The sequence below is a fragment of the Schistocerca americana genome, chromosome 4, assembly GCF_021461395.2.
Source record: "Schistocerca americana isolate TAMUIC-IGC-003095 chromosome 4, iqSchAmer2.1, whole genome shotgun sequence".
NCBI classification, from domain to species: domain Eukaryota; kingdom Metazoa; phylum Arthropoda; class Insecta; order Orthoptera; family Acrididae; genus Schistocerca; species Schistocerca americana.
The window spans coordinates 27667529-27692514 of NC_060122.1; the positions used below are offsets into that span (position 1 = coordinate 27667529).

General features: G+C 45.3%; 1 protein-coding gene across 1 annotated transcript in view; it reads left to right on the plus strand.

Moving 5' to 3' along the window:
* LOC124612555 (odorant receptor 43a-like) overlaps window positions 1–24986 on the plus strand; it is a 107835-nt gene that overhangs the window by 46944 nt on the left and 35905 nt on the right. The window contains exon 5 of the mRNA XM_047140829.1: window positions 7345–7446. Coding sequence (XP_046996785.1) covers window positions 7345–7446 — 102 coding nt within the window. The remainder of the gene's footprint in view (window positions 1–7344; window positions 7447–24986) is intronic.

Genomic DNA, 24986 nt, shown 5'->3' on the forward strand with positions numbered 1-24986 from the left:
TCACTACTCTTGCTGAACTGTGATTTCGCTTTGAAGCTGCATGGACAGCTGTACCTGTACGCGCCATCCAAGCGCTATTTGATTCAATGTCCAGGCTTAGCAAGATCATTATTACGGCCAGAGGTGGTTGTTCTGGGTACTGATTTCTCAGGATGTAATCACACGTCAGTTCTAGTATAATATATTATTCCACTGAATACCCGTTTATCATCTGCATTTCTTCTTGGTGTAGCAATTTTAATGGCCAGTAGTGTAATTCACACAGGTTATTCAGTGAAGGCGATACAAATAGATTAAATTAACTTAGTAAGATAACTCTGTGCCATCCAGGAAATAAGTTGTCCTTCACAGAATTGTCAAACATATATTGTTATACTACAATAGTAATCGATGTGTTCCTTGAGTCGGAGGCTAAGTGACTACAGATTCTGTCTCAAAGACATGTCTGCCGAGTGGTGGAATACAAAATTATACGTCACTGACTTTAATTCGCGTTTTTTAGTTAGAGGGTAGTTACTAATGATACACAAATGCATCGACTGCAAACTAAACATCATACATCAAGAACTTTCACAATTATTTGTGTTATTCTCTCTAGGGAACAGAAAACTAACAAGCTCATCAATAGACGTGATTCAAATTTCTGGAGCATCTCCAGTGTTTATTTTGCCAACGTTATGAACAGAGAAGACGCATCTCTTTTATAATTACAGACACAAACACGTGTGAAGCGGAGTGTAGCGCTTATACTGTCAAATAACTAATGATCAGTATGTTTCAGAGCAGTGAAAGCAGGGTTGCACCGAGCTTATTGTTTAACTAACTGTAACATGTAAAACGTGTGTAGTGATTGCCATTTCAGTTCAGTGGCAGACGGTAACAGTGAATAAGGAATTATCTGAAGAATTAATGTAATTACCACAAGAATGAACCCCGCGCTTGTTTGGTGTTAATGAGACAGGTGTCACGTATATTAGATTCAGCAAATTGACGGGTATTACCTTTCAAACGTTACGAGTTTTTGGTTCCATTCTGTGCTTGTTTTTTAGGGAAACGTGACCAGATGTAGCAGAGCAGGTGTTCCTAATCGCAGCCAATGTACAGTGTATGCTTGCTCGCGGATCAGGATGAAGTAGGCAAAGCTTAATCAGAGTTGTTGCTCGTAATATACGCCGACGCCCCCACGCTACCCTTAAGTAGGTATTCAGCGCTAGCGACAAGATTTTAACAAAACAGACTGAAGGACAGAGACAGTACTTGTTTTCTCCAGTTCTTCCAGTTTGACCCGAATCAATTCCTCATACTCTGAAGAGCCAAAGAAACTGGTACACCTGCCTAATATCATGTAGGGCCCGCGAGCACACACAAGTGCCGCAACACGACGTGGCACGGACTCGGCTAATGTCTGAGGTAGTGTAATTCGTCAACTATAAAATAATAATAGGAACTAATTTTATATATTTTTTTTATTTTTTCCTTCGCCTTTTATTAAAATAGAAATAATTACTGTATATTGAGTACTATTTCGGTTTATTTGTAGAAAACGTAAAAACTGAAAATAAAGAAAACGTTTCTGCGTACTCGATCAAACCCGTTCTGTACTCTCTCCGCTGCACCAGCGCTGCCTGCAATCTACGTTAGTGAATGTTTCACGTCTCGCCCGACGCGCCCCAAAAATGCTTTTTTTCCATTCACTTTTCCCTGCGGAGCTCCCCAAACCCTGTGTGTACCATAAATACGGATGAAATCGGTGACGACGAACAGGCTTTTACAGACTTGGTCTCTTTATGAGTGGGCCTTGTGAGTCGCACGCACCTCTTTTACACGACCACAGACGGCGGTCGTGGAGCATCACTTGAACGCAGAAGAAATTAATTTCCAATTTTGCGTGCATATCAGCCTGCTACGTGGGAACTTCCAGATTTCTAGAGAAGAAAAAAAATTACTGTTTCAGCATTAGTGCAAGAAAAGCCATGATAATTCCATTGTATCGTTTCAAAAATCTGGTTTGATCTAGATATGTATCAGGCTGATCATCAAATTAATTCCGAATTATTTCACTTACATTCGGTTGTCCAGAAAAATAACGCGTATCAGCCGAACCTCTACATAGCAGCAATCTGTAAAATCAAGTGTTCTAAACGACGCAGCCGCTTCTCGAAAGAAGTTGACGTCGGTTTGCTCAGATACGCCACTGCCACTGCTAATAAACATTACGTAGAACAAAGGAAGTACTTATTAAGTACAAACTGCTATTAAAACGTGCAAGGGCAGCTAGAACCCAGTCTAAAAGGAAACGCAATTTTACATACTTGATATCTGAAATTATGCATTGCCTGTTATGTCGCCATTTAATGTCGTAGAGACACCTGCTACCCAGTCAGAAATATTTTTATGGGTAATAATTCAGAAGGCAATGAAAAGCTAAGCAAAGTTTCCACTTGTTGCAGAATTGGAAACAAAAATGCTGTTATGGTTTTAAGAACGGAAATGGGTGCTGAAATGTTACTGGAAAACAGAGAGTGAGGTTCACTGACCCTAGAGTAGAAATTGCAACAGCTCCACCTTCAAGGATAACAATTACATGAATGCCAGATATGTTTGAAGTAGATCGAACGGTGCACGATGTGTGGAACACGCAAAGTGGAAAAGAGAGGCCTTCGGCAGAAAATGGATGTTTTGATACAGCGAATCAGGCGTACACGCAATCGCGAAAAGCTTTTTGAAACTGGGATCATCAAAATCAGCGTTCACATTTCGACACTTCTCCATACTCTCAGCGAGGGGTATACCGACGTACGAACTGACTTTTGTAAGCGGTTAATCAACATGTGAAGACGACTGAAGTATCCAGCATCTAAGCTGAGTCTTGGGTCGGATGAAACGACTTTCGAACATAATGGAACAACATCAGTCGGCACAATCGCTTGGCTTCCGAAACTCTATGTGTAGCTGAATAAAGGCATGTTAACCTACCAGGAGTATACCACTGACGTTGTCTTTCGTCTGGAGGGTTAATCTGGTCGTACAACTGTGAAGGGACTGTCACAGGTGACTCGCATCCAGAAATCCTACACATGATAAACTCCTGATCTTACAGACATTTTTGAATATGAATATTACTATGTTATATAGGACCACTGGTGTCACGACATTTCTTAGTTGCACATTGCTTCGAGATACGTAGGAAGAAGGGGGAGTGCTGCCGAGTACCCAACGGGTTTGACTACTTTAGGCTTCTATCTTCGTCTTCTGTCTACGACACAGCGTGCGCTGGATTGTCTGAAAGGACGGACTATTAGAGCTTAACGTCTCCTCGACAGCTCAGTCATCAGAAACGGAGCACAGTTCGGATTGCGACATGATGGGAAAGGAAATCGGCCGTACCCTCCGTCACGGTATTTGCCTGCAGTGATTTGGGAAATCTTGAAAAATGTAAATCTGGATGGTCTGACGCTTATTCGAACCGCCATCCTCCCGAATGCGAGTCCAGTGTCACTGGACAGAGTAAACTGAGAGACCTTGCGGTGTTGGTTCAAATGGTTCAAATGGCTCTGAGCAGTATGGGACTCAACTTCTGAGGTCATTAGCCCCCTAGAACTTAGAACTAGTTAAACCTAACTAACCTAAGGACATCACAAACATCCATGCCCGAGGCAGGATTCGAACCTGCGACCGTAGCGGTCTTGCGGTTCCAGACTGCAGCGCCTTTAACCGCACGGCCACTTCGGCCGGCCTGCGGTGATGTTCCATTAGGAACAACACAGTTGCCACTTCACAAGTAGTTGTCGACGATCCACTACGGTGGTTCAAAAAATGGCTCTGAGCACTATGGGACTTAACATCTATGGTCATCAGTCCCCTAGAACTTAGGACTACTTAAACCTAACTAACCTAATGACATCACACAACAGCCAGTCATCACGAGGCAGAGAAAATCCCTGACCCCGCCGGGAATCGAACTCGGGAACCCGGGCGTGGGAAGCGAGAACGCTACCACACGACCACGAGCTGCGGACACTACGGTGGAGGATCGTAAATTTCAGGTACCGCATTACGTTACAAGAAAAACTTTTCATTTCCATTTACTTAAAGAGATTTATAGTTTCAAAGAGCGTATGTATTATTTTCGAACACCCTGTATTTCGAAACTTCCTGGCAAATTAAAACTGAGTGCCGGACCGAGACTCGAACTAGGGACTTGTGCCTTTCACGGGCAAGTGATGTAATCTGCCAGCAAGTTTCATATCAGCGCACACTCCGCTGCATTATGGAAACCCTGTATTTCCTTCACCAACATTCTGAATTTCTTTCAACAAGTCGTTAAATCTCGACTTTTCATGGAAACTATCTGCACGTATGATTGCTACATATGTTCTACTTTGACAACACAGATAGCTGCACCTGCGTACATAATCCGAAAGCCAGCCTATGGTGTAAGTCGGAAAGTATCTTTTACCACTACCAGCCGTTTCCTTTCCTATTCCACTCGCAAACGGAGCGACGGAAAAACGGGTGTCTATATGACTCCTTACGAGTCCTAACTTCGCTTATCTTGTCTTTGCGATCCTTACGTAAAAAGTGCGTCGGTGGCAACAGAATCGTTTCGCAGTCAGGAGCAAATGCCAGCTCTCTGAGTTTTCTGAACAGTCCCTTACGAAAAGACGTCTTTCTACCTTCAGTGATTTTCTCGTGCTGGTTGAACTTACCGGTAACGAGTCTAGCAACCCGCCTCTGAACTGCTTCGATGTCATCATATAATCCGACCTGATGGGTATCCCAAACACTCGAGCAGAGCGGTTCTAGGCGCTACAGTCTGGAACCGCGAGACCGCTACGTTCGCAGGTTAGAATCCTATGGATGTGTGTGATGTCCTTAGGTTAGTTAGGTTTAAGTAGTTCTAAGTTCTAGGGGACTGATGACCTCAGTAGTTAAGTCCCATAGTGCTCAGAGCCATTTGAACCATTTGAACCAAACACTCTAGCAGTACTCAAGAACGGGTCGTACTAGTACTGTGTACGCGGTCTGCTTTACATACGAGTTACACTTTCGCAAAATTCCCGCAAAAAACCAAAGTCGAATATTCGCCCTCCCCGCCACCATCCTTGGGCGTTCGATCCATTTCATATCGCTTTGCAATGTTAAACCAAGATATGTAATCGATATGGGCGAATCAAACAGAACACCACTACTGGCACGATTGTTTTTCCTACTCATCTGCATTAACTCACATTTTTCCACATTTACAGCAATGCTACCATTCATCACGTCAAATAGAAACTCTCTCCAACTCATCCTGTAATAAGACCTGTATTACTGTCTTATGTTTACATTGACACCATTTTGCACTACTTAACACCTTATAAATCGCTCATGTCCTCCTCAACTGTTATCGTTTTCACTTGTGTATGAGCACCGCGCAGGATCTAAAGCAGGCAATACGATGAATTACCCAGGGGATTCATCTCGGGAAATAACCGAAATTGACTTACGCAGCTGCAGCGTAATGAAATTGGGGAATGCCACGACTGGAAAAACTGGGGTGTAGACCTCTGAAAATAGTATTTGTGAAATAAATTGTAAAAAATTAAATAAACCACAAAAACGAAAATAACAAAGGAGATGAAATATTAACAATAGTAAGCGTTTCAAAAGATCATACAATAGACGTGCCAGTCACTCATCGACGATATTTTTCAGTGTAGTACAGTGTAACCAGCAAACTGTCGCAAATTGCTGCTCAGCCTATACGTCAGATTACTGATGTGTACACACACGAAGAGCGGTCGTGTCACGCTGTCGTGAAGCACTGCTGGCGGTACCGTTGTCCCTGATGAACACTCGCTGTCGAGGACAACATACTGCGTTCCATTGCTTAAGAAGTCCTCGGGCCGCTCAGATATCAACATGCTCCTACCTTCGTCACGAGTCAGCGCTAGGACACTGTGTGAAACGCTTGGAATGCCGAATATGCCTACTGTGCTTCATCCATAGTTCTCGGGACATCGTGTGAGAAAAGAGCAAGCTGAGTTTTGCAAGAGTGATTCTTTCCAAATCCGCGCTCATTTGTGGACAGAATCTTTTCTCTCTGAACGAAATTTATTATATCCGTATTACAATATTTTAAAGAGTTCTGTGGCAAATCTATGTTAAGAATGTTGGTCTATAATTTTGCGGGTCCATTCTTTCAACCTTCTTATAAAGAATCACCTGCACTTTTATCCAGTCCCTAGGGGCTTTGCGCATGGCGAGAGATTCGCGGTAAATACAATGAAAGCGAGCTAAGTAAAGGGCCAATATCACTGTCTGTCAAACGGGGTCGGGATTCCATCTGATCCTGGCGACTGATTTGTTTTCATCTCTTTCAGCTGACCCTCAACGAGAGGGATCCCTTTTGCTGCGTCTTCTGTACGGTCGTCTGAGCGGCGATCGAACGACGGTACGTTCCTACGATACTCCTGCGTGGACGATTCCTTAAACGCGAAACCTGGAACTTCATCTTTTCTTTCGTTGTTTTCTATTGCCGCACCAGAATGGGTTGTAGCCTTCGGCCCGCTTAGTGGCCAGAATTTCCTCGGGTTCTTTGCAAGATCTTTCGCTGAGGTGTACATAGAATGCGTGTGCAAGCTGACAGTTAATGTATTTCGGGAACAGCATCGTAAATAATTGCCAGTTACCTGCAGTGAATGCAGAATATAGATACAAAGCCCACGAAATACATCTATAGCACTAAATTTTCTGTTACCATTTGGAGGGACAAATCCACTGGACAATTTGTAAAATTCGTAGCTTACGTGGAGTAAGCAAATTTAAATTAGGCACTGCGATCTCGTGCTGACCTGACAATCTCTGCTTCAGCCGTCGTTACACTCCGCGACACAAGTTTTTGTGATCTGGAATGGGCAAATAATCCTTAATCACTTACAGCCCCATCAAAACATTCTCCCTGCCTAAGAAATGGCGGACTACAGTACGCACACGCCAGGAGCCTGGAGGCACGTTGCAGTTCGACACACTGAGACCAGAGTTCTGGTCCCAGGTAGTACACGGACTGCGGAGCGCAAGTCACACCTCAGAGAAGTTAGCACCCCGAGCGATCAGCGATACGTTTCCCACACAGATCGGCAATAAAGAGCCCCAAAAGTATCAGTCCGTGCGTTGCTGTAAAGATGTGCGGGACGGTGAGCGCAGAGTTGTTTCAACCGGTCCTTCATGCAGACCACTGCAGGCCAGTAACAGTAGCCAGTTATACTGCAGCTTCACTATGATGGTATGCCCTGGTGAACATGCTGACCATGCGACGCGCTGCTTTCTGGCTGATGTCCGAAGTGTTTGCCGTTGCAGATCAAGGACGCGCTGACGGCCCTGCAGTACGCGCTGATCCTGCCGTTCTACACGGCCCAGCTCTACTTCTACTGCTGGACGGCTGACTTCATCGCGCAGCAGGTAAGCCTACACTGCGTTAAGAGCATATTCTGAAACTTGTCTCTGTGGCTAGACGCCGCCAATGGCTCAGCAGTGTAATCGTCGTCAAAGGGGTGAGGTTATGAGTGCGCCAGTTGTCTGCACACAGTTTAAGCCTCACTCCGCATGCTCGTATTCAGTTTCCACCCCGATGGGCTCGTACGCCAGACCACTGCTCAGTGGTCCAACACGTGGGCTACAGCTGGGATGATAAGCTCCCAATGTTACAATGTACGAATAGGTGAAGGAATCCGAGGTCAAAAAAATTGTTCAAATATGTGTGAAATCTTATGGGACGTAACTGCTAAGGTCATCAGTCCCTAAGCTTACACACTACTTAACCTAAATTGTCCTAAGGACAAACACACACACCCATGTCCAAGGGAGGCTACGGTCGCAGGTTCGAATCCTGCCTCGGGCATGGATGTGTGTGATGTCCTTAGGTTAGTTAGGTTTAAGTAGTTGTAAGTTCTATGGGACTGATGACCACAGATGTTAAGTCTCATAGTGCTCAGAGCCATTTGAACCATTTGAACCCAAGGGAGGACTCGAACCTCCGCCTGGACCAGCCGCACAGTAATCCGAGGCAAGTAGCGAAAATTAATGAACTAAAACTCTTCAGTCCGGATTACGAGCTGATCCATTCTTTGTTTTGCGTATTGTAGCAAGTACTTATCTTCCTCGACCTATGCCGCGCGGTTTGAGGCGGCACGTCACGGATTGCGCGGCCTCTCCCGCCGGACATTTCAGTCCTCCCTCGGGCATGGTGTGTGTGTTGTTCTTAGCATAAGTTAGTTTAAGTTAGTTTAAGAAGCGTGTACGTCTAGGGACCGATGACCTCAGCAGTTTGGTCTCTTTGGATTCACACACACACACACACACACACACACACACACATAAAATTACAGTCACTTCGTACGACAAATACTAACTAAAAACTTCAGAAAATAGGTTACAGATTGTGAAATCCCGCTTTTGTGTTGGTATTGTTAAGTGAATCAGACCTGGTCATAATCCAGACAAAACCTTAAAAATCCAGTGGTGATGAACATGTGCATGAGAGAAAAGAGAGCCACAGATGTTAGCGTGCACTGATAGACTGCAGACTCGCACTCTAGCCGCTGACACGATTCCAATAAGCGGGTTTCCCTAACGCGCCGATGCTGCATTCGTGCTCACAGTGATAGTCGCTGGCATGTGAACTCTGCAGTGTCGAGGTGACTGGGTGTGGACGAGCGCAGCACTCGCGATGATCTGCCTAGTGCCTCTGCCGTCGGAAGCACAGCCAGTGCTGCACGTGATGAGCTCCTCACGAAGATGTGCACTCCACGGCGGCCAGCAATCCAGCGGTGTTCATAGCTTCTTCTGTACCTGTCTTCCCGTTACTTCCACCAAGAGTCACGATACCCAAGCCTATGTTAAACAAATCTGGTAAATCCATCTGACGTCGCAGAGCAATTGATCGATTGGTGCCTTCTGTTATACACTGAAGAGCCAAAGAAACTGGTACACCAGCCGGCCGCTGTGACCGAGCGGTTCTAGGGGCTTCAGCCCGGAACCGCGCTGCTGCTACGGTCGCAGGTTCGAATCCTGCCTCGGGCATGGCTGTGTGTGATGTCCTTAGGTTAGTTAGGTTTAAGTACTTTTAATCCTAGGGGACTGATGACCCCAGATGTTAAGTCCCACAGTGCTTAGAGCCATTTGAACCATTTTGAACTGGTAAACCTGCCTAATATCGTGTAGGGCCCCCGCGAGCACGCAGAAGTGCCGCAACACGACGTGGAATGGACTCGATTAATGTCTGAAGTAGTACTGGAGGGAACTGACACCATGAATCCTCCACGGCTGTCCATAAATCTGCAAGAGTACGAGAGCTGGAGATCTCTTCTGAACAGCGAGTGCAAGGCATCCCAGATATGCTCTATAATGTTCATGTCTGGGGAGTTCGCTAGCCTGCGGAAGTGTTTACACTCAGAGTGCTCCTGGAGACACTCTGTAGCCATTCAGACGTGTGGGCGTGTCGCATTGTGTAACGTATTACTCTTTACGACGTTTCTCATCGAGCGATCTACGTTCTCTCGCATTTCTAGCTGCTTCTCTCACAAAAATAATGATAAAAATTCAGTAATTCAGGGTCGCCACCAGCCCAAGCCCTTCCTAAACATTTAGAAAAAAAACGGAGATGGGAAATTATTAGTTTAATTACATCAATAATTTAATTATAAGTATGCAAATTTCTTTTAGCCAGATAAATAGCACTCCATGTCGTGCAGGAAGCAACTTGATTAATTCAGGATTGGAAATCGGACTAACTGGGTAGGATCAACACCACAGAATTTATCTTTCACGTAGATTATTTATTTTATCTGAGTATTTGGTTGCACATCCTAACTACACATAACTGGTGTCTGACTAGAAATATTTAAGTAGGAATTACACGAGAATGTAACAGAGCACAATTTAACTACAGCAAGAAGAAACACAGAAAACGGGGGTGGGAGACAATGATACTATCATCTCCTTTGCATTCATACCATAAAAATATCTCAGTGAGATTCGCATTACGATTCTACGCATGCACTATTCTGGACAGAGGTTTAACCAATGCACGAGGCTGTGCGATAATTATTCAACTTACTAACTGTGTCTGCTGGTTGCAAACGGCAGAGCACGTGGTGAATTCCGAATCAAACTGTTGTGCTGCTTTGCAGAAAGCGTAGGAAAGAACAGATATTCTTGCAGAAATTATAGCTCATTAAACAAGCAAACTGTTAAAATAAAGCCTATTGCGCTATCGTGGTGGACCAGAAGGGTCACTGATTACCAAACACGTGGCACAAAATCGACACACAAAGACAAAAGCAACTTCCACACTTTTAACACAAACACCGAAAAATTGCCTATTTAAAGCAATATAATTATGGCACATTCGGAAAAATAACTCGCTTCACACGCTTCAGTTAAGCTGAAGTTCTGAAGTATTTCAACAGTTAATGAAGTCCTGACTCAACCTGCTTCGTATCACCTGAAACCCCCCTTAAGAAATGGCTCTGAGCACTATGGGACTCAACTGCTGTGGTCATAAGTCCCCTGGAACTTAGAACTACTTAAACCTAACTAACCTAAGGACAGCACACAACACCCAGCCATCACGACGCAGAGAAAATCCCTGACCCCGCCGGGAATCGAACCCGGGAACCCGGGCGTGGGAAGCGAGAACGCTACCGCACGACCACGAGATGCGGGCCCCCCTTAAGAGCTACGACCCGTACTCACCAAGCGTTCACCGAAGAGTGCCCCTTTCTCTTTCGAGATTACCTAGCTCCCCGTGCAGCGGAAGCTACCGGAGGGGTAGCCCTCCGTCACCAACCTCACACACAAAAACAGCCTTCGACACAGCCTTAGACTAAGATGGATAAACCTCTCTGTTCAGGTATTGGAAACCTAAGTTGGTCATCCTGTGCTCTCCTTCGAACGAGAAACAACATCGTCCGCTCCCAGCAGACGATGGCCAACTCAGCGTTTCCCACAAAACAAAACCGAAACCCCACATTAAAACACACATATAATATTCAATAGGCCTTATTTCTCAATCTCTCTGGATGAGTTCATGAATTGAACTAAAATCAGGTAGTAAAGTGAATAAGTTGTACCGAATTCGACAAGCGTCTTATGAAACGAGTTCACAGAGACGTTTCAATTGTCCTGCTAAAATTGTCCAAGTCAGTTGGAATACACAATGGACATGAATGGATGCAGGTGTTCAGACAGGATACTTACGTACGCGTCACCTGTCAGAGTCGTATCTAGACGTATCAGGGATTACATACCACTACAACTGCACAGGCCCCGCACCATTACAGAGCCTCCACCAGCTTGAACAGTCCCTTTGCTGACATGCAGGGTCCATGGATTCATGAGGTTGTCTCCATACTCGTACACGTCCATCCGCTCGATACAATTTGAAATGAGACTCGTCCGATGAGGCAACATATCGGTGTCACGTTGAACGACGGTACTGTTCTTGCAGGATCTTTTTCCGGTCTCAGCGATGTCGAGGATTTGATGTTTTACTGGATTCCTGATATTCAGGGTACACTGGTGAAATTGTCGCACGGGAGAAATGCCCATTTTATTGTTACCTCGGAAATGCTGTGTCCCAATGCTCGTGCGGTGCCTATAACACCACGTTCAAACTCACTTAAATGTTGGTAACCTGTCACTGTAGTAGCAGTAACCGATCTAAAAACTGCGCCAGACACTACTAGTCTTATATAGGCTTTGTCGATCGTAGCGCTGTATTCTGCCTGTACATGTCTCTGTTTTTGATTACGTATGCGTATATCAGTTTCTTTGGCACTTCAGTGTATAAACTAGCCTCGCTAGGCCGTCTACCAGCAAGCTGAAGGGCTGGATGAGAGGCTAGTTCCTCACACTCCCAGCTTTTCCCAAATCCGGACTCTGTATTGGCCGTTTGCGGAAGAATTCCGACAGACGGCAGAGTGAATCACAGGAGCGACTTTGGCACACCGTGGATGCCTTGCGTCAGGTGTACTGTGGTTTTGCAGCCTGAAGCAAAAGCTCTTTCTCGATCCTGAGGTACTCACTCGTTGGTCGCTTTGTCCCAACCGTCCGCACCCGTACCGTTAGCTCGTCCTCAGTGCCGACACGAAGCTCGTGGCTCGCTTCCAAATTCAGAAGCAGTTATTTGGAGGTTGAATTAGGAAAGTTAAAATGAGTTTGACCAACCACTGTAGTGCAAATAAATCTTTCGTTTAATTGATCCCGTATCAGCGCCTACGTACTCTGTTCCTTTCTCATCTCATTACGAAACTGATTATTATGAAAAGTGACAGTCCAGGTGGCTCGCCGCTTTCCAGCTTGTCGTCCCACGCTAAGATCTCTCTCTTCACTGCGAGGGTGGTGCATTGTCAGGGGACAGCAGAGTGCCGTTCTGCGTTTCCTGCGGACCCGAGTTCTGCTGCAGTGTTGGTATCAGGTGCACCGCAGTGTGCGACTGAAAGAGGGCGTGCTCTGAAGCTGAAGTACGTGGGACGGCACGATTCTTGTCGGCAGAGTATCTAAACTGCAGCAGATTCACTGCCCGCGAAATTCTGGCCGTGGTGGAGCAAGTGGAACGTTGCGTGGAGCCATAGTCAATAGTGGCAACAGTCTGACTAACAAGACCTCACAGACGTCGATGATGCTGATCAGAGAGCGCAGACCTCGTATCGCGCTACTTCCATCTTTTCGGCAAGCTAAAGGACATCTATGGAGAAGGAGATCTTCCAACGCTGAGGATATCCGCAGAAATGTACTTGAATGGCGCTGTGACCGAGTAGCGAATTTCTGTCAACGAAGAACAGAACAACTGGTGTAGCACTCTGAGGGTTGTTCGCAGAATCTTGCTGACTATGTTGAAGAATTATGTCGTGCACATTTGTTACTGTAAGTGTACTGCAGCATTCAGTAAAAGTTGCTTGGCCTATGATAACGATATGTAACTTACTTTCTGAGACACTCACTTACTTGGTAGATGAGAAAGGCTAGGCTCAGGGAACACCTGGAATCTGCAAAACTGGTCATCTGTGGCAGGCACCTACATTATCATCGTCTCCTACTACATAAACGCCTTTTCTACATTGTTTTATGCATTACTGTTGTGAGGTTCTTGTCCTGTTATGCGCCTTTTAATAACCTGGTCGGTATGAATAAATTATCAAATATCAGATTCTCAGAGTATCCGACTCCAGAGGTAACATGATTTAGTCATTGACACACTGACGAATCAATCTGTTAGCAAAGGTATGTAATGTACGGTTTTAGACATAAAATACGGCGCCGGGCAATATAACGGGCCGCCTCTCAGAATTCCGAAGTCCGGCCATATGCACTGTCCGGCAACACTGCAGGAAGCGGCAGAGTGTGGCGGTAGTGCTGTCATTCTTCGCCAGCCACTATAGATCTGTATCTGCTCATGAACTAGGGATTGCCGGCACGGTAGCTCAGTTTGTACGGTGCAGGGCTGCCTCCTTGCTGTAATAAAAACCTCAGCGAAGCATTCAACGATGGACTTAAAACGGTGTAATGTAACGTCTGCACAGACCAATTGATGAGAACAGTAACTAATTAAAAAAGAGTGATAAAGGTCGCAAAATGTAGATCTAAAATTGAAGGTATGAGACCCGTCGAGACTACATTTCTGTAAACCGTATTTGGAGTGTCTGCTGAAGTTCTGTCTAATGGAAGGTCAAAATTAATTCGCTTCACTATCCGGCACGCCAGTAACAGCAAAAACTTCCAGGGACGATTCTGCCAGACATCTTGTGTTCGCATCGAGATGACGAGAGTCCGCGCTCGACGGTGCATCGCTCTCCCTGCAGCGGCCACCAGTCACCGACGGCCACTGGCCGTGAGCCACCCGCCGCCCAACATAACCACTGACCAACCAGGATAACTGGGCGCGGCGCTTTTTTATTTGCAGTTCTAGGATTTCTCTTGCAGTTACATATCGCATTTTGCACGCTTGAAACTTAAAACGTTGTTCAAGAGTTGTAAAATAGAGTCGTTTGTGGAAAAGTGTGTAACATTTCAGACATACTATTCACTATGGGTTTAATAGAGGCGAGAAGACAACAGAGACTGCTCGGAACCTTCCAGTTGTGTGTGGGGTGAGTACTTTAGGAAAACACTTCGGAAAATATTTTTCTTGTTTTAAGAAAGATCGTTCTGGCATAAATGATTTTCCACATTCAGTAAGTGTCGGTAACAGATACATGTGGTGAACTGCGACCGTGTGCGACATTTGTATCCAATAGGCGAGATTCAGAAGTCTGCAGTAGGAGTACTGGACGCTCGAACTCAAAGCATTAGGAGTCAAAGGGATGACTATTGATACACTTTTCCTTGGTCACCATCAGTTCGCTGACTGAAAATTCCTTGCAACGTTGTGACCAATGATGAGTTATAATGACTTTATTTTAACTTCTTAAGGCATTAATGACTGAGCCTTGACAAAATACGTACACTCGAGCAAAGGGCAGTGTGAACATAAAATTTTGCATCCGGTGACTCAAAAAATGTGTTGCACACTACGAACTCCTCCACAGACTGCGCCTGTCGCAGCTGGTATTCGCTGCCAGCAGCTAACATACGTTTTGGTCGCAATGTTTAAAAACAAGCTACAAAACCTCATCACGTGTTGCTACTATAAGATATTGCACTCTGCTGATTTCACAAACAAAACTATCCAGAAGTTTGTTTAAAAAGTCATCCCTCACACACGTATTCTTCTGACTTATACGTTCAAATATTTACCATCCTCGCTCCTTATCGGAAAACCATCAAGAAAATACCTTTCTGGAGGAAAAGCACTTCAAACTTGGTTTCATGACATCTTTAACTCAAATTCTGTAGGATTCTACAGGCATGGAATAGGTAAACTACCGAAGCATTGTCAGACTATGTTAGATAATGTGTGAGAATGGTCTATTGATGATTAATTTCTGTCTGAAGTAAAACAATGGAAAATGCTACCACGTTATGCACTGTGCTGATACAAATGAAATACTGCTTACTCCGATATATCGAAAGTCTGTTGTAGTAAAACATGACGTACCGGTAACACGAACAAGCCTATATTAGCACGTATTAGCAAAACGTTACACTGGACTTCGAAATGATCTGTCTTACTTCCTATCCCGTTTCACTCTCAATAGGCATAGCAACTTAGTAGTTTCCAACTAAAATAAATGAACTTTCCCTGTTGATTTTAGATCTGCCTGCCTGGAGCACTGTCGCAAAATTAATAGAAATATGGCATCAAGCGAGAATGGAGACGCGAGCCAAGATAGCATTCGTTTCACAGGCAATCACGTGATCTCTTTTTTTTATTTGCTGCTTTTTCTAGAAATAAAAGCCACTTACTATGTGTTGTAACAATAAAAACCTGCGACCAGCGCAACAACACTGGAAATTCAATAAACGTTCATGCAAATACACGCATCCCTCCAACGTACTACCTTTCAGATACAATGTGTACGAAATAAAATGACCAGCATTGAAAAAATACAAAAAAAAAAATTCGCAGGAGTCGATCCATCGATCCTGTGATTCGGAGCTTTTTTTTCATGCTTAGTTAAAAGTTACTGTAGTTGAATAAAATACACAACATACCGCATTGTGAAGGTGTAGATTGGATAAAACGTGTTGCTTCAACTGAAAATAAAAATGTTTGGCACGAACGCGACTCGATCATCGAAGTGTTCGCATATCCATTCCTCGTGGCATTGCCATGCCTCATATTTGTCCCTTCCTCACTTTCCTGATTATAAAGCAACCTACAAAATAAAATGGTCTATTTTCTCCACCATTTGGACATAGAAAAAATTCTGCATCGCTTGAGGCGTTGGCCCCTAACTACGCTTACCCCAGAAATGGAGGAAAGGAAAGCGGGAAGAGGACATCAAATGTACCGGGTGATCAAAAAGTCAGTATAAATTTGAAAACTGAATAAATCACCGAATAATGTAGATAGAGAGGTACAAATTAACACACATGCTTGGAATGACATGGGGTTTTATTAGACCCCAAAAAATACAAAAGTTCAAAAACTGTCCGACAGATGGCGCTTCATCTGATCAGAATAGTAATAATTAGCATAACAAAGTAATACAAAGCAAAGATGATGCTCTTTACAGGAAATGCTCAATATGTCCACCATCATTCCTCAACAACAGCTGTAGTCAAGGAATAATGTTGTGAACAGTACTGTAAAGCATGTCCGGAGTTATGGTGAGGCATTGGCGTCGGATGTTGTCTTTCAGCATCCCTAGAGATGTCGGTCGATCACGATACACTCGCGACTTCAGGTAACCCAAAAGCGAATAATCGCACGGACTGAGGTCTGCTGGGGATCTGGGAGGCCAAGCATGACGAAAGTGGCGGCTGAGCACACGATCATTACCAAACGACGCGCGCAAGAGGTCTTTCACGCGTCTAGCAATATGTGGTGGAGCGCCATCCTGCATAAACATCGTACATTCCAGCAGGTGTTTATCAGCCAGGCTGGGGATGATGCGATTCTGTAACATATCGGCGTACCTCTCACCCGTCACGGTAGCAGTCACTGACGATTTTCTGTCCAGCGCCATCTGTCGGACATTTTGTGAACTTTTTTTGTTCTAATAAAACCCTATGTCATTCCAAGTATGTGTGTCAATTTTTACCTCTCTATCACATTATTCCTTGGTTTATTAACATTTCAAATTTATACTGACTTTTTGATCACCTGGTATATACCAGAGAAGAAGATCTTTTTTTACTCCAACCTGCGGATTGAAGCCATCCGTAGCCGTGGGGAAATCCATGCACTTGTCCTCGAAATGAAGGGGAATACCGTTGTGGATGATAGGACCAAAAATGGTGTATCAGATGAACTGCTTATTGCAGGGACATTCCAGCTACGTGGCAGGTCGTTGAAAGCACTCCAAAGGAAGACGGAAGAGTATTGCCTGTATTTCGGATAACGATCAATAGCGCATTTTTGTTGCTTCGCATAAGTTCAGAAATCGAGAATACTCTCTCTCCTCGCCGGTGGAAAAAAATATCGAACTGCAAGGCCACGGAAAAAAATTCACAGAGTGAGTCTCCATCTGCGGGTACTACACGTCAACCGGGAACAAAATCATGCGCATCGTTTTTCGATCACGCGTGGCACATATGAGGAGGGCCAGAATTTGCTGGAGCAAGCGCGAGACTTTTGCTGACGAAGCGATGACAGCCCGTGTCCATCATACTGCACGCGACGCAAAGCAGGGAGGCGGCGAGGTGAACTCTGCGCAGAAGAGAACGATTTGGTTGTTTCCCTCTGACGGTGACCCACCACGTGGAGCGCGCAGCAGTGTCAAGAAAATGGCCACTCACCGCCCGCCATAAACTGCGCGACCTGCAGTGCGAGTAGTTCAGTTCTATCACACTGGGAGCACAGGCCATTTGCATCTCAGTGTAGACCGCTTTCGTCGACAACAAGCGCACAGTTGGCAGACGAGCAGACACGTAGCTGTGCTCCAGAAGAAAAGAGTCCAATACGACAGAAGGGCGCTGGGAAGTGCGACAACGTCGCCGGAGAGGCCAGAGCGGCCGGAGTACGTGTGTCGAGCAGTGAGCTGGTAAGGCACGTCGACGTCGGGCAACGCCGCCTAATTGTCGACTGTGAGCGAAATCTGTTGGGAACATGGTGAAGACCCACCCCCTCTCCACCTGGGGAATGGTGAGGGACTCACAGCGGACTGTGAAGATCATCCCCTGGCTAGCAAAGGAACTCACTGCAGCTAACACGTGGCAAGCCAGGGACCGTGGAGCTGACAGAGTTCGCACCACATAAGGGATCCGCGATGCTATCTCGATGTTGACATAGACAGTACGTTGCAGGTGCTCAGCGGAACAGACGCAATGTTCGACGAGTCCAAAGCTGACCCACTGCAGGAGCTGTCTGCAGCCCAGGACCGCAGAGCGCGGCAGGTCAGTGAAATCTATGCCAATCATCGAGTCAGCGCTCCCATCCAGGAGGCCCGTATCAGTACACACAGCTCGCGATTTACGTACGTTAAGAGAACTGCCCGACGCCTCACCGCCAACCACAGGTCGCCATCCACGCAAGCACTGCCTGGGTATCTTTGGCACTTCGAAAGAACCAAATTGTCCACATGTTCGGTGCAGCAAAATCGATGTTCACGTAGCGATACCCCGGTCCGCCGTTGTCATAGGCCACGTAACACTGGCTCTAGGGTGAATGCGTACCGCAGCATTGACAGGCGCTATCCTTGTCGCACCGAGCGCCCGATCAGAATTGGTTGTGTAAGACCCTCATTATACGGACCACCTAGGCAATAGTTTCTGGATATCCCATATGACGGAGGACAGCCGTACGAAAAGAATGACGGACTTGATCAAACGCCTGATTCAGGCGAAAGGTCGCCATTTCCACGAGAAAATGCTGAGTTCGAGCGAGGGTGATCACAACCCCGTTGTGGAAGAGCAGAGCATCGTCTGTATGTTACATGCCCCGCCTAGCCACGTTTGATCGTGCGATACATGACGGGCAGTCCTCTTAAGCCGCACTCTCAAAAGACGTGTAAACACCGTCTTATCGCCATTTAGCATCTACACCTGTATCTATACCTACATACATGCTCTGCAAATCACACTCAAGTGCCTGCAAGGGGTTCATCGAACCACCTTCACAGTAACTCTCTATTATTCCAGTCTCGAACAACGCCCGAAAAAAAACGAAAACCTATATCTTTCCGTGTGAGCTCTGCTTTCCCTTATTTTGATCATCGTTTCTCCCTATGTAAGTCGGCGTCAACAAAATATTTTTCGCACTCGCAAGAGAAATTTTCTGATTGAAATATCGTGGAAAGATCCCGCCGCAACGAGAAACCCCTTTGTCTTAATGATGTCCATCTCAAATACCGTATTATGTCAGTGACACTCTCTCCACTATTTCTCGATAGTGCAAAATGTGCTGCTCTTCTTTGAACTTTCTTGATGTAGTCCGTTAATCCTGTATAATAAGGAGCCCACAGCGTGCAGCAATACCCCAAAAGATGACGGACAAGCATGGTGTAGGCATTTTCTAAGTATTCTGCCAATGAAACGCATTCTTTGCTTCGCCTTCTGCACATTTTCTGTCTGCTCTTTGCAATACCAGGTTTTTCGTAATTATGATTCCTAGGTATGTAGTTGAACTTGCGGCCTTTAGATTTAATTGATTCATCGTGTAACCGAAATTTAATGGATTCTTTTTAGCTCTGATATCCATGATCTCACACTTTTCATTATTTAGCGTCAATTGCCAATTTTCTTTTCTAAATCGTTCTCCAATTTGTTTTGATCTTCTCATGACTTTGGCAGACGATAAACCGCAGCTTCATCTGCAAACAACATTAGAGTAACTCATAAACCGTCTATACTCAGTAGATAAGGAACAGCAGAGGACCTCTAACACTACCTTAGGGAACGCCAGAAATCACTTCTGTGTTACTCGATTACTACGAACTACGGCCTCTCTGACAGGAAATCACGAATTCAGTAACATAACAGAGGCGGTATACCTTAAGCACACAATTTGATTGCAAGCCCCTTGTAAGGTACTGTAGGGAAGCAGCATACTCACGCTTTATAAAATTCACATCAGTCTTTCCATTGTGTGCCAGCCAGTCCGCTGTAACTAGCTCTGACGTCATAAATGTTGTGCAATACTTAAAAAATCAAGTAAATAACCTGAAACGTTTCTAGCATGTCAGGAGTAATACTAAATCAATATGTGTTGAATATCAGTTCAATAACTTTAACCATTTTCGAAATTTGGACGTTTTTCTGTAAAAATCATTGGCGCAACAGAAAAGAGCTAGAAACTTAAAAATTTATATTTAGATTCTTTGTGCATAATAATTTGGTAGAAACAGTATTCTGTATCTCACAAATTAAAATTTTAGTTGAAATTCATGATTTTCTGGGTTTTGTATTAAAAATAAAGGAAGCAAGATAGATTAAGTAGGCGAATAAATAAAGCTAGGATGTTTAAATTTAAGTAGAAGGGAGATCCGCTATAATTATAAAGATGTGAGAAGTTTCAACAGAACAACTATAAAACTATAGCTATAGCGTATCTCCAAAGAGCAAGTTCAGAGCTCGTCTACTGCCTGTAGTGTAATTAAATTAATTCTCTCGCCCAAAATATTTGACTTAGCCACGTCAGACTTTTATTATGATTACTTACCTGTGTGCTGATTGCACATTTAAATTGAGAGCTTCATCGGCCATCAGCAAAGGAAGCAATGATTTATTCGATAACTTAAAGTGGTGCATTACTAGCCCAGCGGCTAGTCAGGAGAGCAGATTTGATCAGGCGTTCCCTTAGCCGTCCGCACCGCGGCTTTATATGTAAGAACGCTGCGCGAGAGAGGAAGGCCCCAGTTCTCTCCAGACGCTGATTAGCGCACCACCTGTGCCGGGAGTCGCGTCGCGTCGGTATCATTGCTATAAACAGCCTCAGACGCCGTAATAAGTTTCTCGGGATACACGTAACCATAAATCGTTTTCGAGTGAAGTGTTAATTCTGGGATGACTTTAATGATCTATCTTCAGTTTGCGTATGTCGTATTTTCATGTATCGCCGCGGGACAGACATTCTACCATTATTTAGCGTGGCGTTTGATGAACATTATCATCAAATTATGGCGAGCATTCACTTAAACATTTAGTTTGAACAGTTATAGTTGCATCAGCGCATTAGACTCTGAACTGCTCTGGTAGTTGGATTGTGTGGGTTCTTTTTGGTCTGTGACTTTCAGAATATAGTGAACTTTTTAGAGAGAATGGTTTTTGATTATGAATCCCAGGCAATCTCCTAATTCCTCAGAGCTATAAGCTGTAGCTATAAATGTATTTCTCAGATGAAGTGGGCACTAGGAATTCTAATTGCAGGCTTCACATTTTGCTAATCACTTTTGCTTGATGCGAATTCTAGAATATTTACTTTCTCTTCTTTGGTGAATGAATTTCGGAGGACTGTGTTTAGTAACTCTGCTGTAGCAGCACTTACATCAACAGTATTTCCATTCGTATCCCACCGGAAGGCACTGATTGTGTCTTGCTGCGAGCATACTTTACATACGACCAGAATCTCTTTGGATTTTCTGCCATATTTCGAGACAAAGCTTCGTTCTTCTTTTGGACAGGTATACTTTTTGTTTATTTCTGCAAAATTTGAGCCTTAACGTTATTCAGTCTCGCTACGACAAGCCTGTGACCACTAATCCCTGTATCCGTTTTGATGATCGTTATTAGCTTAGGATTATTTGCGGCTAAGATGTCAAGTGTGTTTTCATAACCGTTTACTATTCGAGTGGACTCATGAACTAACTGCTCGAAATAATTTTTGGAGAGTGCATTTAGCACAATTTGGGATGATGTATGATGTGTTCTTCCGGATTTAAACCTGTATTTCCGCCAACATATCGAGAGTAGATTGAAATCTCCACCAGCGATATTTGTACGAGTTGGGTAAGTGTATGAAATTAAACTCATATATGTGAAGATGGTATCTGTTCTTTCGGACATGTCCGAATGAGCATGGTATCTGAATGAAGCTATAGTGCCCCTGCCCATCATACTCATTACTCGCGGCTTTACCGCCGATTCCCGTAAGAGTTCGGGCACTGTTTGTGCACCTGCACAGAAGAAGATGTCAAATGGCCCGTGAGCCTTAACTACACTCCTGGAAATTGAAATAAGAACACCGTGAATTCATTGTCCCAGGAAGGGGAAACTTTATTGACACATTCCTGGGGTCAGATACATCACATGATCACACTGACAGAACCACAGGCACATAGACACAGGCAACAGAGCATGCACAATGTCGGCACTAGTACAGTGTATATCCACCTTTCGCAGCAATGCAGGCTGCTATTCTCCCATGGAGACGATCGTAGAGATGCTGGATGTAGTCCTGTGGAACGGCTTGCCATGCCATTTCCACCTGGCGCCTCAGTTGGACCAGCGTTCGTGCTGGACGTGCAGACCGCGTGAGACGACGCTTCATCCAGTCCCAAACATGCTCAATGGGGGACAGATCCGGAGATCTTGCTGGCCAGGGTAGTTGACTTACACCTTCTAGAGCACGTTGGGTGGCACGGGATACATGCGGACGTGCATTGTCCTGTTGGAACAGCAAGTTCCCTTGCCGGTCTAGGAATGGTAGAACGATGGGTTCGATGACGGTTTGGATGTACCGTGCACTATTCAGTGTCCCCTCGACGATCACCAGTGGTGTACGGCCAGTGTAGGAGATCGCTCCCCACACCATGATGCCGGGTGTTGGCTCTGTGTGCCTCAGTCGTATGCTGTCCTGATTGTGGCGCTCACCTGCACGGCGCCAAACACGCATACGACCATCATTGGCACCAAGGCAGAAGCGACTCTCATCGCTGAAGACGACACGTCTCCATTCGTCCCTCCATTCACGCCTGTCGCGACACCACTGGAGGCGGGCTGCACGATGTTGGGGCGTGAGCGGAAGACGGCCTAACGGTGTGCGGGACCGTAGCCCAGCTTCATGGAGACGGTTGCGAATGGTCCTCGCCGATACCCCAGGAGCAACAGTGTCCCTAATTTGCTGGGAAGTGGCGGTGCGGTCCCCTACGGCACTGCGTAGGATCCTACGGTCTTGGCGTGCATCCGTGCGTCGCTGCGGTCCGGTCCCAGGTCGACGGGCACGTGCACCTTCCGCCGACCACTGGCGACAACATCGATGTACTGTGGAGACCTCACGCCCCACGTGTTGAGCAATTCGGCGGTACGTCCACCCGGCCTCCCGCATGCCCACTATACGCCCTCGCTCAAAGTCCGTCAACTGCACATACGGTTCTCGTCCACGCTGTCGCGGCATGCTACCAGTGTTAAAGACTGCGATGGAGCTCCGTATGCCACGGCAAACTGGCTGACACTGACGGCGGCGGTGCACAAATGCTGCGCAGCTAGCGCCATTCGACGGCCAACACCGCGGTTCCTGGTGTGTCCGCTGTGCCGCGCGTGTGATCATTGCTTGTACAGCCCTCTCGCAGTGTCCGGAGCAAGTATGGTGGGTCTGACACACCGGTGTCAATGTGTTCTTTTTTCCATTTCCAGGAGTGTATATATATATGAAGATGGTATCTGTGCTTTCGGACATGTCCGAATGAGGTTGATATCCGAATGAAGATGGTATCTGTTCTTTCGGATATGTCCAGCGTCATCATTGCCTGTCTTCTAGAAGTTGGTACATTGAAGAAGATTCACAAGTGCGAGCTCACACCACCATTCCTTCAAGGTGGCCGTGTATGAGGCCTGTGAGCTGTGCTGTGTCGTGGTTCACTATTGGGCATCGGTAGTGCTGGACGCCCTGTATTCAGTGAGGGGGACGACCGATCTCTGTGCGACAATACAGCGCCAATTCATTTCTCATTTGTCGTCTAATGAGATATATTCCTCAATTTCCTGGAAGTGCAAGAACTGTCAAAAGGAGACTTGATAATGGGCTTATATTTCGAAGCATGCTGTAAAGCAAGGCCTGAATGTGCATCAGAAGATCAACCACATGGCTTTTGCGGAAGGGGATATATTGACTTTGACGGGAGCAGATTCATATTTTCTGCCGTTATCAATGTTCCATTTCAGGTGAGATATCAATAGATTGATTGTATATAGTATAGTAAATGTAATCACTTTGTTTGTCTCTTAATTTGTGGTTTAGCTCCATTTCTTTGTTTCCAATCCCTCTGGCGTTCATGTAGCAATTTCCATCCTATCTATGGTACCCAATCATTTATCCTTGACTTGCCTATGTTTTCTCCACAAAATTTTGATATTAGGAATGAACTACATATTTATAACGTTAATGAAAAGGCTGAACGAAATGAAACGTTACGGAAACATGACCTGCGGAAATCTACGTCTGGACACGGTGTACCGGCCAAGAGGAAGCAGGGACGTAGAAAGGCCCAGAATGGAGCGGCAGTGAAAAGTGAAGACAGAACAGGTGCTGAGCGAGAAGCCCAGAAAAGAAGAAGAAGACCGCAAATGCAGATGTTTTGGATAATATTTGATTGTAGTGCAGGACACTCTTATAAAGTCTGTTTCCCTCGTTTTATGGTTCCACCTGCTTTACCTTGCATTTGTCACATCAATGAATTTGTGAGCAGTTTTCTTAACAGGCAAACGGTTTTGATATTACTGGGTGTACCGGCCGTGGCAAGAGTGCTTCAACGCGAAGTATCTCGTGGAAAGTGAGAGACGTGGATGCATTCCTGTTGGCTCTGGCTCTGAGCACTGTGGGACTTAACATCTGTGGTCATCAGTCCCCTAGAACTTAGAACTACTTAAACCTAACTAACCTAAGGACATCACACACATCCATGCCCGAGGCAGGATTCGAACCTGCGACCGTAGCAGTCGCGCGGTTCCGGACTGAGCGCCTAGAACCGCTAGACCACCGCGGCCGGCCATTCCTGTTGGCGTCTGGGGTCACACCTCCTGTGGAAAACTGAGGGCATCCTCAACGGAGAGACCTATTTAATGCTCCAGAATACATAATGAAGCCACGCGTGGATCTACTGTATCTTCATCAGATATGAACAGCAAATAGCATAACAGGTTTTTGATAGTTTTCAAATATTCATCCGTTCATTTCCTAAAGGTTACACCCAGCCAAAGCAAGCAGCGATCCTACTCTGTCGTTTCGTATTCTCCTGATGTCCCCAGTATTGTTGCTGCGTTTTGTTGTGGCAGTAATGTCCTGAAAGAAGTTTTTTCTGTCGCCCTCATAGCTTCCAGTAACATACGTGCCCCTAAATACGTCTTTGAGGAGGATGTTGTGTCTAAAGCGGTATCAAAGAGTTACATCTACCTTTTTTTTATTTTGTGCATTTGCATTCTTAGTTCCTTGTAGTTCATCCAGATATTTTATTGTTTTCATT